This window comes from Monopterus albus, unplaced genomic scaffold, assembly GCF_001952655.1.
Source record: "Monopterus albus unplaced genomic scaffold, M_albus_1.0 scaffold37.1, whole genome shotgun sequence".
NCBI lineage: Eukaryota > Metazoa > Chordata > Actinopteri > Synbranchiformes > Synbranchidae > Monopterus > Monopterus albus.
Genome location: NW_018127917.1, coordinates 371364 through 386970, shown reverse-complemented (window position 1 = coordinate 386970; position 15607 = coordinate 371364). Strand labels below are relative to the sequence as shown.

The 15607-nt window shown below is 38.8% G+C and overlaps 1 protein-coding gene across 7 annotated transcripts in view; it reads right to left on the bottom strand.

The window, feature by feature from the left end:
• LOC109959105 (transmembrane protein 132C) overlaps positions 1-15607 on the bottom strand; it is a 254299-nt gene that overhangs the window by 50987 nt on the left and 187705 nt on the right. For all 7 annotated transcript variants that reach the window (XM_020598220.1, XM_020598219.1, XM_020598222.1 and 4 more), the window contains one exon: positions 13041-13236. In XM_020598220.1, the coding sequence (XP_020453876.1) occupies positions 13041-13236 (196 nt within the window). The remainder of the gene's footprint in view (positions 1-13040; positions 13237-15607) is intronic.

Genomic DNA, 15607 nt, shown 5'->3' with positions numbered 1-15607 from the left:
TGTTAGCAGTTATTGTTTGCACCTGCTCTCCTGCACAGATAAAGAGAAGCAACAATTTTAGTTAAAATGAGAAAACTTAACTTTTTCATCTTCATCTTTATAATCTTCTCTCTTAACTCAAGTATTCTTTGTACAAAAAAGACAGGAAATTAAGCTTGCCCACGACCTGCTGGCGAGTGATTTAGAAAATGGAAAGCATTCAGAGGAGTCAGTGTTTAAAAAGAAGAAATGTGGCTGTTTCGCTGCAGCTGTGATATTTTCGTTAAAACTAATTCCAAAGTCCAATCATCCAACCATTGGCCTAAGCATCATTAAAATAGATGCCAGTGAGCCCTACTTTTATATTCTATTACACAGTAAATGTTTTATTTCTTTAAGTTGTGAGAAACTGAACAAAATACTTTATTTCTTATGTTGTTGACTGTTGCCAAGTGGCATGCAACGGGTCCCACTGGGAAGCTTCTGTTTCTTTTTCTTTCCTAATACACCCTTTTCTCTCTTCTTGGAGAATTTTGCCAAGAAGTCCTGGAGATTCTTATTTTTAGGCCTGGTTGAAGTAAATGAACCTCAACTTCAGCAGAGCGGCTGCCTGCTGCCACAAATGTCAATACAGTTGGCTAAAATAATTAGATTAATTAGAGATCGGCTGTCTAATGTGCAAAGCGTTGTATCATCAGTATCACATCATCCTTTATGACTACTGTTCAAATAAGTGCTGCAGAGATTTTACAAAGCCTCATCAACCAAATGAACAAAACATAAAAGGTACAGGGAACTGGGTCTTCAATATGTGGTGCTGTATGTGTCGGGCTAAAAATGTTCTATAATGGTTCTCAGTACTCATACATTAGTAACACTGGCCTATGTTTAGATGCATATGCCCCACTCCCTCCTTGTGCCTTGAAATCATGCTCCCCCTTTGCTCAAATGGATTCCATGGTCCATGCCTGTAGCCATTAGAGTCCCTGTTCACCTGCTACCTGCCTGACAAAGAATCTTTTTTCTTTTGTACACGTAGCTGTCCTGCTGTCTGCTGGTTCTATTCATTCACCTGACTAAAACCCACTGCAAACTGTAGCCTTTTAAAGTATCTGGCCTGCTGAATCTCCTTCTGGGCACATCTTGACTACCCAAAGCTGTGCCAGACTTTGTTGTTGTGTTAGAAAGCAAAAATGGGGGAAAACTGCTATTTTTGTGGCAGCGGCTTAGAGCAAATGTCATTCTCTAAATAAGAACAAACATCCTGCTTTCTGCTGACTGTTTAGCTGCATTGTGAGTACAGCATGTCAAAAAAGAAAGAAAGTCAATGTGAGAGAAACAATTGACTGAGTAAGGGATAGGCTGACGACAGATAAAGAAAGATGGTGAAAAGAAGACATTATGGTTTGAATACTGAAAAGCAATTGAGAGAAAGGAAGAGAGCTGAGTTAAAAGAGAAAAAGAAGCACACTGTACAAATACTGAAGAGGAGATAGGAGAATAGGATGGGGGTGAAAGAGTTAAAGAGAAATGTGAAAACAGGAAAAGAAGAATCATCAGGTCTAAATACTGACGAGGAGAAAAAGGAGACGAGGTGGGAGGGAGAGATACAGATGAGGGAGGTGACAGCTGGGCGAGCTGCCTAGACAAGATAGAGGTTTTGGACTCTGTGTGTGTGTGTGTGTGTGTGTGTGTGTGTGTGTGTGTGTGTGTGTGTGTGCATGATATGTCAGGGATAAATGGCTATTATCACTATGACAATGTTAATTACAGCCAGACTATTAGGCTTGAGGAGTGCCGGCTCATTTATTTGACTGCGACATGAGTTGTGGGTGGGTGTGTTCAAGTATATGCCTATGCCATTTTTTATACTTGTGAGTGAGTGTATAAGAGTGTGTATGCGACTGTGATAGCATCAGATCTATTTGTTAGACAGTGTAATTGCTTCAAGCTTTGGCCAAATACTAAAATGCTTCTTGAAATCTACTGTATAAGACTAATCATTACTAACTGAGCATGTGCCAAATTTCCACTCTTCCACTGGATGTTATTTAAGACTTGTATAACCCATGTTTTCTGCCTGTTTCCTGGAATCAAACGATTTTTAGTGCAATGTTGTGCATGATTTTTCTTTGCAAAATTATTGAGCTTGTATGCTTTTGTCAGAACTGCTTAGTCTTTGATTACCCAATAGGCACAAGAGTTCAGTTTAAAACAATCCCAAAGACAAGCAAAATGAACAGAGAGTGGGAGAGACAAAGACTGGCCTCAATGACATGTAAAACAACCACAAAGGTTATTATTATAAATGTGTAGGTACATAATCACAGCATTTCCCTGCAACTGCTAACACTTGCAAACTTTGGTTTGCTGTGTTAGTTTCTACTGGTCAGACTTGCACGAACAAGGGACAACATAAGGGTGGAGTCTGATGAGAGCTGAGGGCAGGTGTGGATGGGAGGACATTTTTGAAGGTACTGTTGATCCTTGTGTGACTAATTCAACCACACACTGTGTGATGAAACATGTCCAATTGGACGTCAAGGCAATGAACACCCAGCTGGTGGGTGGAAAACAGTGCAATCCTATGATTGTATCAAGCACCTCCTATGTGTTAATGGGTGTAGCTGTGTGAATCTGAGGCCAGAAATTGCTCACAAAGAGCTTTCATGCTCATGCAACATTCCAAATATTTGTATAAATGAGTTAAAAAGTGCTGACACAGGGGCCTCTCTTGATGAAAAAAGCCATGGCTATCCTTGCTTCAGTTTATGGGATTGCTCAAAAGTGTGTTATGGCCTGGTAAATGTAGCAAAAGAGCATCCCTACATTTTATCATTTGTTTGGGCATTAACGGTCCTTCAAAGTCATACTGTAGGTAAGCAACAGAATATTAAGCTTTAACTTCTTGAAGACCCATAAGCCAAAAATAGGGACAGATGCATATATCACAGCCATAGCATTTTTACAGTATATAACAAAATATATTGAGTGAGCTGAATACAAAGTAGTATGACAACCTTTACTGCTACTTAAGTCAGCTTCTGTTGCCTTTTATTTGACATTTTTGTTGTTCTTTTTCCTTTTTATTAGAAAAAAAATTATTCTTGATGGTGAGAAAAGATCTTGCGGTGCTGCAGTGTGGCAGTTAGCCTCCTACATTTTAGGGTGACCTGCTGTAGATCAGACAGGTTGATCATTAGTAACTCATTACTATCCTCAGTGTCCCCATGAACTTTTGTCTCTCTCTCTCCAGACAAGTTAGCATATCCTAAACCTCTACACCTCTGCAGCCAGCGTCATGCTATCCCTATCTGTCCCACCTGCTTATCTGCCACAACACTAATTGAAACTGGTAATGAGCCTAAAGGGGTACCTGAGAGTCAGTGACCTTGTTGCTGCTGCAGATACCTAACCTACTTATTTCCTGGTCCACTGCCAGCATGGAAAACAAAGGTTGGATCTATGGACATACACACATAATCTGTTTGTGCACACAAATACATATATGGATATGAATTCTAATGGGGCCAAAAGGTAAGTCTTCTTGGGGACAGAGTTTAGCTTTTCCAGCGGTAATTATGCACACAGCTAATTAGAGCAGGTAACTAGACAGAGAGGCTGGTGTCATGTTAAGCTTTTCCTGAAACATCACTTGTTTGTGAAAATGCAGGTGGGCTCACATTTAGTGTTTGTGAAGGTTTTAAATGTGTGCATTTGTAGGCTTTTGACACTGAGCTCCCTTTAATAATGAGCTTAACATGTGGCATGTAATTTTAGATGCTTGTGTTTTCTAAAACAAATACTCTATTTACTCTATTTACCTTGTCAACAGTTACATTTAACTTACATAAATCAAAAGAAATTAAACACATATTAAATTATTTATGATTTCTTTTAACTAGAAGCAAACAAGCCAGAAGTGTAAATCATATGCAGCAACTTGCTCAAAATTTGATTTTAATTTGCTTATATTTACTGTGTTTTTAATTACGTACTGATAAAACTAGGCCCAAATATAACTACATAAAATAAACTGATTATTTCAGAATAGCTAGGAAATTTTAATCAACACATCGGAACAAATCTCACTAGAGTTTAAATTGGAACCATATTACTAAAAGCACAGCTGCTAACTACTGTATGTGATGTACCATTGCACAAAGATGTCAAAATTAATGCAATAAACAACTGTATCTTCAATTATGTTGTTTCACTTAGATTCTTTGACTCTAATTCCTGTATTTATTACTTGTCTTCTTTAGGTTTTAGTGATCCAAAATTAAATTTGTACTACTGTGGTACTTGGAGCTGAAATGAATAAGAGCATCAGCTAAATGTCTGAAATACCAAATGGAAATGTAAAAAGCAGATGACATTTTGCTGTCCTCTTCACAAATTAATGAAAGCCAAGATGCAGAGTGAGATGGTGGGGAAGGGAGAGAAAGACAGAAATGGATGAATGGAGCCAGTCAGGGAAGGGGCAAAGAGAACAAGGCAGGGAGGAAAAGAAAGAGAAATTAAATGTAAAAGTAGAGAGTAATTTCACAAAGTTAAATTGAGAGAGGGAGCAATGAAGAAATAGAACAGGAGGGAGGAGGGATCAAGACATTTGGTAGATATGAAAACTAACAGCACATCCAACCGCACATACAGAAACACACTCATGGGCACACACACACCCACATTCACACACACCAGCCTTGCAAAGATCCCAGGGAGAATTGTACTTTCAATTTCTAGACCCCTAATTGCATTAGAACTGCCCAGCTCTTGTCTCCTCTCTCTTTTTCTCTGTACTATGTCTCTCACTCTCTCCTCTCTTCTTTGTGTTGCTTAAGGGACTACTATATGATGCTCTGCACCTCTGCTGGGCCCTCCTCTTTTTCTCAATAGCTTTCCCTTCTGTGCCACTTTGTTTTAACTTTACTGAGCCCTCTCTTTATTTCTCCACCCCTCTTCCTTTGTTGCCCCCTTTTTGCCTTTACCAGTTAATCAAAACCCTCCCTTCCTTTTCTGTCTAGTCTCTTTCCAGCCTACAACTATAACTTTAACCTCACACCAGTCCCTTTCTTACCCTTTTTCCCACTCCCCCAACTTGCCTATTTTGAACTAGTCATATTTTTTCATCTCTCCATTTTCTCTGTGTCACCTCATCAGTCTGTTTGTCTGTTTCTCACCCACTTCTGTCACTTGTACTTAGCTAACTAGGCTAATTTCACATAAAGGGGCATTTCAGCTAGCTGCTGAGTGGGTGGGTTTTGTATATTTGTCCTTCTCTCACTCCCTTCTGTGTTTATCTGAGTTGTTTTCATTTCTTAAGACTCTCTCCCTCTTATTCATTTCTATATTTTTCATTTAAGTAATTGGGGGTGTCACAATGTTGGCTTCATAGTAAAAGAGTTGCTACTTTCAGCCTCAAGCTGTGACCCTGGTATCAAGACTCTCCTCTCCCCTTGCGGTTGATGTTCACTTGAGCACAGCACTCATTCTCCGACTGCTCCAGCACAGTTACTTTAGTGGTCCACATGGCTGGAATAAGCAGCTCTCATGTGGGATTAAATGTAACTGAGCATGAAGGAGGCTGTTATCCGGTTCTGATTTGGTTCATGAAAAAAAGCAAAAGCCAAATCAGCGAATCTTGTCAGAAAATAAGAGCATTTTTGTCTCACTCCACTTCTCATCTGGTCTCTCCTCCTTGTCCTTCATGTCTCAAACCTCCCAAATATCAGTGGGTTTCACTTGTAGTATCTCCTCTGTCTCTAAAAATAAACTCAACACCAGTGTTTGGTTGTTTTAAAAACCTGCACACATTGAGCACTCTTTGGTGCATGATTAGTCATCCCTGACTAATACTGTTTTCAGTAAGAGAGTAAAAAAACATTCTCCTCAAGGGAGTACTAATTGATGAAATTATAGTGAAAGTCTTGAAATGGAGAAGGTCTTCATTTTTCTGGGTGACACGTGGGAACAACCCTTATTTGGTGCAGTGATTTACTTTAATATAGAGAGCACTTTGGTATACTCAACCATCCAAAATAGGAAAAGCAAAGGAGATGATGAAGTGTTCATTATGTAAAATAAAATAAAGTTTGGACCTAGAGCTGCCTACATAGTGCTGTGTCTATTTTATCTCCATTCCACCTTGGTAAAATTTAAATTTCTTCCTTATCTTCTTTAATAGGTTTGCTATCTTGACTTGCACTAGCAATGTACTTGCAACACAAAAGTCTGTTTGATAAAGGCATTAGCACCAGTGTCTTCTTTGCAAACTTCTTTGAGATGTTGGAAATTGAGTTTTTCATTAACAATTAGTTCATACATTACTGTTATGGCTACAAAGCAATGGAGCTTTCTTCCAGTGCAAAATCTACAATAAGTGACAGGGGTTTGCTTCAAGCTCACTGGCATTTGCATTATATCAGGCAAATGTCCTGTGCAACTTAAACATTTAAGAAATTATTCAACTCAATACACACCATGCAAAGCAAATGCACCTTCATCTTTCTAGTTTCATTGATTTTGCATACATCTACTGAATCTTTTTTACATTTAGTTAGGCAGTAAGATGCATGCCCTCCTCTAACCTTACAACTTTTGTCATTTCCTAACTTACAAAATGATGTTTCTAGTTTTAAACATCCCCCTCTCTTTATCTCCCACACTCTCTCCACCCTCTCCCGCCTTCTTCTATCCCTGTTGACTGATTGGAGTGAGCCAGAGCTGCTTTGTATGGAAATGAACCTGGAGCCCTGGACACAAGAGTTCTTAGTGACCCAAATACACACACACACACACAGAGTGTGTCATATGTGTTGATTAATTGGTTGGTTGAATGCTGGTAACAAGCATTGGATGAAAAACAGAACAAGGATGAAGACCTGCTAGTTTTTCTGCAAATGAGTTAGAGACTGCAGTTGTGAGTAAAATGGCAAATATGGAGGTTAATAGCTAAATTAGCAGTTAAATTATTTAAAATATCTGACAAAAGTATGCTGAAATGTCAAAGAATCATTACATGCCCTCATCAGAAAAGGGTTCACAGACAAAACTTCCTCAGTGTGCATCCTCTTTATGAAAACTATAAACAGCCTGATTTGATAATGGTCTTCAAAATGTCTTTGTCTCAAACTAATGAGTATAAAAAATGTGTCAAACTGGCAGGACCATCCTACTTTCCTTTTCTTATGTTCTACATTATTATTTGCTGATTTTCTCAGTCATCATAGAAAATGTACTAGTTTGTTCTCTCCTAAACAAAAATGACTGCAACTATAAGAGACAGAACAAAGAGAGGGAACCTGAGTGGGAGTGTGTTTATAGGACTGATTCCACAGTGTCTTGTCTAATGTCAGTGTGGAGTAGGAAATTCAGGTATTTAGACTACTGCTGAGAGACACACATTAACAGAGAGAACAGGGGGACTGAGAAAACAAGACACCGAGACTTAAACAAGACAAAAACTTGTACAGACACAAAAAAGAAAAGGAAAGACCCAGCCCATGAAAATGGTAACTCTAAAACTGAGTCAGAAAACTCGACAGATTGACTATTCAGTTTCCTTTCTGACTTACTGACCTCCTTTTACAAAGAACCAATCGGTCCACACATGCATGCAAACACATATAGCTGCAAAAGTTAAACTCGGGCATCTTCAAGCAATAAAGGTAAACACATGTCCCAATTAAGAATTAACTGCATAGCAAAGCTTTGAATAGAGGTTAAACTCTGTGGAGAAAGAACAAGAGGGTACAGATGAAAATGAGGAAGACAGAGGCAAGAAGAAGAAGAAGAAGAGAAAAACTGGATGGGGTGAAAAGGCAGGCTGTGGAGGATGAAGGAGGGAAAAGGAAGAGAGAAGGAAGAAACATAAAGAGAAGAAAGGTCAGAGGAATGTTTCAAATAGGTTAGGTTTTTGGCACAGTGGTCTGTGTGAAACATACAATTTAATTTTGTAATGTTGTTAAATCAAGGTGATTTTATAGAAAGGACAAAAAACATTTTTCAGACTCTGTCTGTCTCTCCCTCCCTCTCAGAGGAAATCAAATGGTCTCATTCCAGGCAGAGGTGCGTAATGGTGCTTTCAGGGAACATAAAACAACATTATTACTAATCCAAATTATGAGCAGCTCAAACAACTCTAAGAGCTAGGATAGTATAGCCAGTCTGTTTCTGACCTCTCGTTTCAGTCTGTTTTCACCTGGCTAACATAACATGATGTTCTGTCTCTTGTTCTCTGTCCATTTGTCTTTATTACTTTCTCTCATTAGTTATATGACAGAGATGGGCCTCCTGTACATAAAGCAAATATTTATTGATGAAACTATCCAAAGGTCAGGACTTGTTATTCAAACATATAATTAGCACATTACCATAAATTCCTATTCACATAAGAATACAGAGGAGACTACTGTACTTAGCACACATGTTGACACTGTATTTGGTGATGAAACCTGGGCAGTCTCAATACTACTGTGCTTTGCAGCATTTTGCCTTATGCAACAATGCAGCATGGACTCCTTGACTGTGATCAATGACTAGCCGCTGATAGCACCCCCTTATATCTAATATGTACAGCACATACTGATCTCAGGAACAGCCCATTCCAGATACCCTGCGAAGAAATACTGACCATTCTGCATAAATGAATTGAATCTTGTAAAACATCATCTTGTAAAATTGTTTTACCAAAATAGTAGTAGTAGTGGTAGTTTTATTAAATTCAAGTGCAATTATATTTATATACATCACAAATCACAAATTTGCCTCAAGGGGCTTGACTCACTTACAGCAATCTAGCTGAAATCAGCATACATTAACCTCTCTTTCCTTAAAAGATAATAAGATAACTGGCTTCTTTAACCTCATTCTCCACATCCCTCAAAATAGTATCTACAGGTGCTACATTAGTGACATGGTGTGGCTCTTTCAGATAGAAAGAAATATGGTTAGGGCGGGACACGGCAATTGCATTTATTACCAGCAGATGAATTGTCAAAGCTGTTCATTGTGTGAGGCAAATGGTGGTCTGGGTTACATAAAAGGAAAGTTTCTCACAGAGCCACCATGTTTTAGACTGCTCTGTTATTCCACAGTCCACTTTTCAGAGTGGGAAATTTACATTTTCACTAATCTGCTAGTTTGCTAGTTGAGGTTTTCAGTAGGTTACAATGTTAATATGGTTCTGTGTTTCTTTCTTGTAATTTTTGTTTGGCTACTTGCAGAAATCATGTGGCAGATGAGAAAATGATCAGAAGAGATGCCACTAAATGGCATAATCCTAACAGTGTGTTACTGAGTTTGAATGAGTGTTAGCAAAGACAACACACATGAAAACATAATGTACAGCACATGATAAATGAGCAGTTTTAATCTAATTTGCTCTGTTAAATCTCATGTCTACTGCTTTCTGTCAGTCTAAGTTTCTATTACTCTCCGGCCCTCTACCCTCCCATCCCCTCTGTCTCTCCCAAACTCTTTCTCCTCATCTCTCCTCTCCTCTCTAAAAGATGAAACCAATTTTTTCAGCCCGGCAGGAGACAAATTACTCCTAATAATCCCTCGTTTCCTGAAGAGTGCTTCTTTCTTTCTCACTCAGCCAAGAGACCAGAACCTTAATGGATATGCGGAATAAGGAGGAAAATGTCAAAGAGGGTTCGGTAATGACAGGCAGTGTTCTGGTTTTCATTGTTGTCTCGAAAGAGAGAACCACTGCACTACCACATTCATGCTACTGGTAAGATGACTTGGTTTGGCAGATGGTAGATGGTGGCTGAGATGTAACTGAATCACCCAAACAGATCAGACAGAGGAAAAAATGTTTCAACTGCAGCGCTAAGTGCTCCTGATGTACAGTAATTATATGTGATGCTTCTCTCTCTCTCTCTTGCCTTTTTAAATACAGTAGGTAACAGCTGTAAAGACCCCACGTTCTGTGGTATGGTTGTGATATTGCAGGTTTGTTCCATTCCTCATGTGAATTGTTTAAGAAGGAAGATGCAAGACTCTGTGAAAGCATACATGCCCAGGTCTCTTTGAAGCTTCTAGCTCATAATTTCATTCCTTCCTTCTTTCATTCTCCCAAAGACCCAGAAAAGCTGGAGCTTTCATCTCAGTGACTTATCATAGTGACCCCTCTCAGAAACAGAAACCTTAGACAACCAACCAACACCTGGTCAGGAGTTCTGGTAAACAAATCAGGAGGCACAAATGGCTTGTAATAGCAGCCATTTTGATGCTTTCACCTAAAAAACAGGGGCAAAAAAAGAGATGGAGTGAAACAAGGTGAAACTAGGGGTGTTGCTGTGTGTATGTATTTATATATAAAAATATTATTTGCATATAAAGCACATAAAGATAGGTATTTAGGCTATATACAGTATGTCTCTAGGCTTTAGGGGAAATACAATATTATAAATACATTTGAAAGAAACAGTTATCTTGCATACAACCTTGAAAGGAAATGATTTTAATGAACATGTCTGCAAAACATTCAGGAAGAATCTATTTTTCCTACAATAACCATTTGTTACAGTTGAGGAAGTGACATGGTTTTGTTAGATTTACGACTAAAAAGAATTTGGTTAGGTTTAGGAAAAGATTATGATTTGGGTTAAAATAACAGCTTTCTTAAAAAGCTATTCATGCTTTGCATGTCTGTATGTCTGCAATGGTCAAGTGACGTAATTTTTGTCATCTACAAATAATGTTTGGGTTCATCCGGATGGTCCACACAACAAAAGCAACTGTGCATGTACCACCATGCTTGGAAAACATCAGCCTACATGGACAGAGGGCAGACCCTCAATTTGAAGTACTACATGAATAGGAAGGTGTGCACGTCCCTCATCTATGTCCACATATGCACAAGGGTATGCACAAAGTATGTCTAGGTCATAAAGTTACAGGACCTTTATTGTCCTGGTTACAATAATAAACAAGAGGTTGTGGAACATCACAGATAAAAATACAAAGTTTCACACTAGAGTCAAAAGCCGGTCTCTTGTGGGAACTCTCCCCCTAATGTAGACTTTGTGGCTCTACATCACCAATTTTCCCCTTAACGTCTCTCATAATTAGCCCACTGTGGCCAACTGAGGTCACATATGGACATTCTCAGATAGTGAGCTATCTCAGAGATAGAACAAAAATGAGTTTTACAGAGTTTTACACAACAGACATTTTCAGCTCAGCACTCTGCTGAAATTATGCTGGAAGAATGTTTAATATCTCCCATTAAATGTTTGTTTTTGTTTCACTGGTTGCCATGCAAACTGTTGTGATAACCACAGAACCCATGAGAAATCTGTCTTGTTTTCTCCTGTGTTTAATTCTCACCACTACTTTTTTTGTAGAAAACTTCAGAAAGACACAACATATACTACACAAAGCTGGAAATAAAACTTGCTATTTCTGTCATGTTCTGTTAATATAATTTCTTAAAATACAAAATAAGATACAAATTAATATATCTAAAACTCAAGTGTTGCATGTCAATTAGTGGTCACACACTTACTGTATATACAGTACCTTAAATGTCCAACTAACATCCATGAGAACTTTTACTGAAAAATATAATTAAATAATTTAGATATAAAGAATACAGGGGGATGGGATGTAGCATTAATCCTCCCTAAGCCCCATTCACACTGCCCCCTGGAAAAATAGCAAAACAGCACTGCAATTTGAAATGATGGTTTCAAGCTTGCTTTTTCCAGTGAGTGAAAGAGACGGGGGTCGCAGAAGCCCTGAACAAAATTGGGTTTTCTCACTTGGGCTTTGCTATTTGAGGGAGGGCTATCAGACCAGATAGCTCTACCTCAGTGGTAATGGAACTGAGAGCATTTTGAAAAGCATCCTCCTCCTCACTTTTTAGCCTGAGGTTGCTTTATCCACAGCAGCAATGTCTGTTTTGATCTGTGACTGTATGGCGCATTGGTGTCATTTGATCTGGTAACAAAAATTACAGATATCATCAGATTTTAAGCAATCTTCTCCCTCACCCTCTCTAATAAATATAAGGACCAGTCCGATGTCATCATTGTTATGTAAAGACAGAGCATTTGGAATATAAATTCATGATTTTCTTCCATTAATGGAAATCTGGATGGCAGCCAATTAATGCAGCAATATACAGTAGCCTTCTAAACGCACAAACATTTAGATTTTAATTGGTTTTATTTTCATATGCTGTACCCTTTTTTAAAACTAAAATTACCTTTCAAGATTGTCTCATCACAACTGCTTGTGAAAGTGATTTGCCAGCTAAAGATAAAAGCAATTGGAAAAGAAAGAAGAGAAGGAATAACAGTGTCTTGAACAATTTTACAATATTAAATTCTTTAATTTAGCATTCTCCCATTGTTTGTTGGATTTACTATGGCTGTAACATTAGCAGAGTATTCCTTGCAAAGCACACACTAGCCACCACATTTTAAATAAGTAGCAATATGAAGCTGTTGTTGGTAATTTGATTATATCACATTATATCCTCCCACCTGCCAAATATGGAAAAATAAAGCAAACCAAACTGCATTTTATTTGTTCAAATAATAATTGTTTGTTTAGTAATTGTTGGTAATGTGTCAGTGCTTCTCAAAGTCAACACTGAGGGATTGAAGTCTTTATGAAAGGTCTAACAAAACCCCCCCAAAAAAAATGTTTGGATCTGTCCAGGAATGACACCTGCCATCATGACACACACTGTACATGAAGCCACGTGTTCCTGTGGATGATTAAATTTCTGTGTATTCATTTCCATACAAACACAGGGTGTCGTACCTGCCTGGTTGTGTGTCCTTATTTGTGAGGTCATTTGTCACTGAGAAACCTGTGAGACTGAAACCTGCTGTGTATGCGTGACCAGAAGGCTTGTGGCAGCAGGAGGGGGTAAACAAGCTGACCTTTACAGCTTTGATCACCGTGGAGGAAGGGAATGGACTGAGGGCGGCGGTAGGAGGAAGGAGATAGAGGGAGAAATGTCTATGCCAGGATAAGATATGTGTACTGCTGGATATGTCAGTTTGTAGATACAGATGTCTGTGTATGTGTGCTCGTCTTACCTCAGCCAGTGGTACAATGCCCTGTATGTCAGCATTGCTGATGTAGAGGTGTGAGACCTTCTCTGTTTGCCTGGAAGTCGTCTGTGTGCCAGTTGGGTACTCAACATTCCAGTGTAGAGTCTGAGTTGGCACCAGGTTGATCACATTATCCACCTCAAAGTCCAGCTGCATCACCTCATATGATGGACTTTCCAGTCTACAAAAAACAGAGAGGTTGATAGTGAGTTTTTGATATGCATGAAATCTTTCATATTTTCTGTATTAAACATCCAAATTATCATATATCGTTTCCAGAAAAATATCCTCTGACACCCTTGATACAGTGTGCAGGGCCAGCAGCCATTTGTTATTTTGGAATAAATGAGCAATGACAACCAGCAAGGCTGAACAGACAACATTAAGAGTGCCACCTACTGTGCCACAAAATTAAAAGGAAAAGTTTAAACAAGTTGACACACTGATAATTAAAAACAAGGCTAAGGAAAGCAATAAAGGGTTGTGATCACCATTTCAGTATACAGCAGCATGTGGCTTTTAACAAACAAGGTCCACTGTCATAATATTCTGAAACCAGTGCCCATGTGTCCTTGAGCCAGTTAAAGAATCTGCACTTTACATCCATACTGAGCTTCTAAAATGACGATGAAACAATGTTGATGAAAAGGATAATGTTGAAGATCATGATTATCAAAGTGAATGACAAGGGCTGAAATCACGCCACTCATATGTGCATGTGTTTGTGTAAGTGCATGTGGGAGAAAAGGGAGTCACATCATCCAGTCCAGTCTTTAAAAAAATACTGCAGGCTCATGTCTACATTTCAGTAATAAAGAGAGACCATTAGCTTAGCTTAAAATAAATACTTAAAGCAAAAAGAATCTGCTGGTTCTGTTTAGTTTTGTGGTGTGTCAGTACAATAGTAATCCATATCAGTGATTACAAGCAATTGTAAGTGTTCAGGAGGCAACAAATAATATCTTAAAATCACAAATATCACTCATTATCATAACATGTCTGCTGGGCAAAATCTCCAAACTGAGTTCAACATTTCTACCTGGAAACATACAGAAACTTAAAAGAAGAAATTGTTACTTCACTTCCGCTTCTCTATTCTGATTCCTGTGTTAAGAAATGTTTGTCATTTTGACAACATGGATTCCCAGAGTGCATCATGCCCTCTCAACTTTGTAGGCTGTCATTACCCACTTTGCGTCGCTGCTTGTCAGGCTACCTGATTCTGTCAGTTGCTAGTGCAAATCATATCCCATTATATCATTTATCGCCCAGACCTTTGCATCTCCGTCTTCTAGGCTTGAGCCCTTGAGTTGGTGTTAGATCTGGAGGTCAATTCCCAGTAGTGAATAATGTGGTCAGATTCAGAATTAAGGAATACAAAACGACTATAAAGTCTGTGACACAATAAAATGTCCACAGAAAGTTATCAAATGTCATGGTAAACCACTGCACACAGATCAAAAGAAACACGCCTATAAAAACACTATCTGAAAATGTGACAGTACATTTTCCATGGTCAAGATAGCAGTGAAATATACCCACGTACAGTTCACAGTAAGTGCATCACAAAAGGTCTCCTGGGTGGGTATTTGGAGATAAACAGTCAACTGTTTCACAGCATCAAGGAAGGCGCTTTTATAATAATTCAGATTCAATTTAGCAACTGAAAAATCTGACTGTATATCAGGTTCCATTCTTTAAAAGGTTTCTGTCACTGACACGCTGTTTCGAACACCCACTTGCCCACACACACACACACACACACACACACACACACACAGCAGCAGGTAGACCATGAATTAGAAAGAAAGAAGGTAAGCAGCTGTAAATTGATTTTCGAGTCAACGTTTAGAGCTTTGTCTTACAGACATACACACATGCATGCAAACACACACAAACGCCAGATATCACAAACATCAGCAATTGGCTTTGTTATGACCTTAAACCCTTATAAATGTGTGTGTGTGTGTGTGTGTGTGTGTGCGCGTGTGTGTGTGTGTGTGTGTCTGTGTCTAGGGAGATGGGGTGAGCAAGTGTTCCACAGATTAAGGGGAGAAAACTGATGGATGTCAGCTCCCTTTGACCTCTTCCCGATCCCTCCATCATGCTTGCTTTAATTACAACTGTCTCAACCAATCTGTCTGCTGCTCTCTGACTCGTACCAAAATCAAAAGTGATATTATGTCATAGTAGTGAAATATACATTTTCATGGATAAGCAGACACCAAGCCTGGTCTTTGCTGGCACCATAGCACCAGAACTCAAGCATAGACTAGGTGAACTACTGCAACTGAGGTGGTGACCTGAGTTGCTGCTGATAAGAGCAAGTAGTTCCTGAAACCACTGACAGCAACTAATATGCATACAAACACAACAACAAGCAGGATATCTACACAGTGTGAAGTATGGATGGAGCCCAGTATTTCTGTCTGAACCCGGCCTGAACCAGTTGGAGATCTTATGCACAAGTCTTATCGCTCTTATATGTAATATATACAATGGTTGAAGTGAGCTTTTGTATGTATTTCCACAGTTTTCAACGCCATACTCTT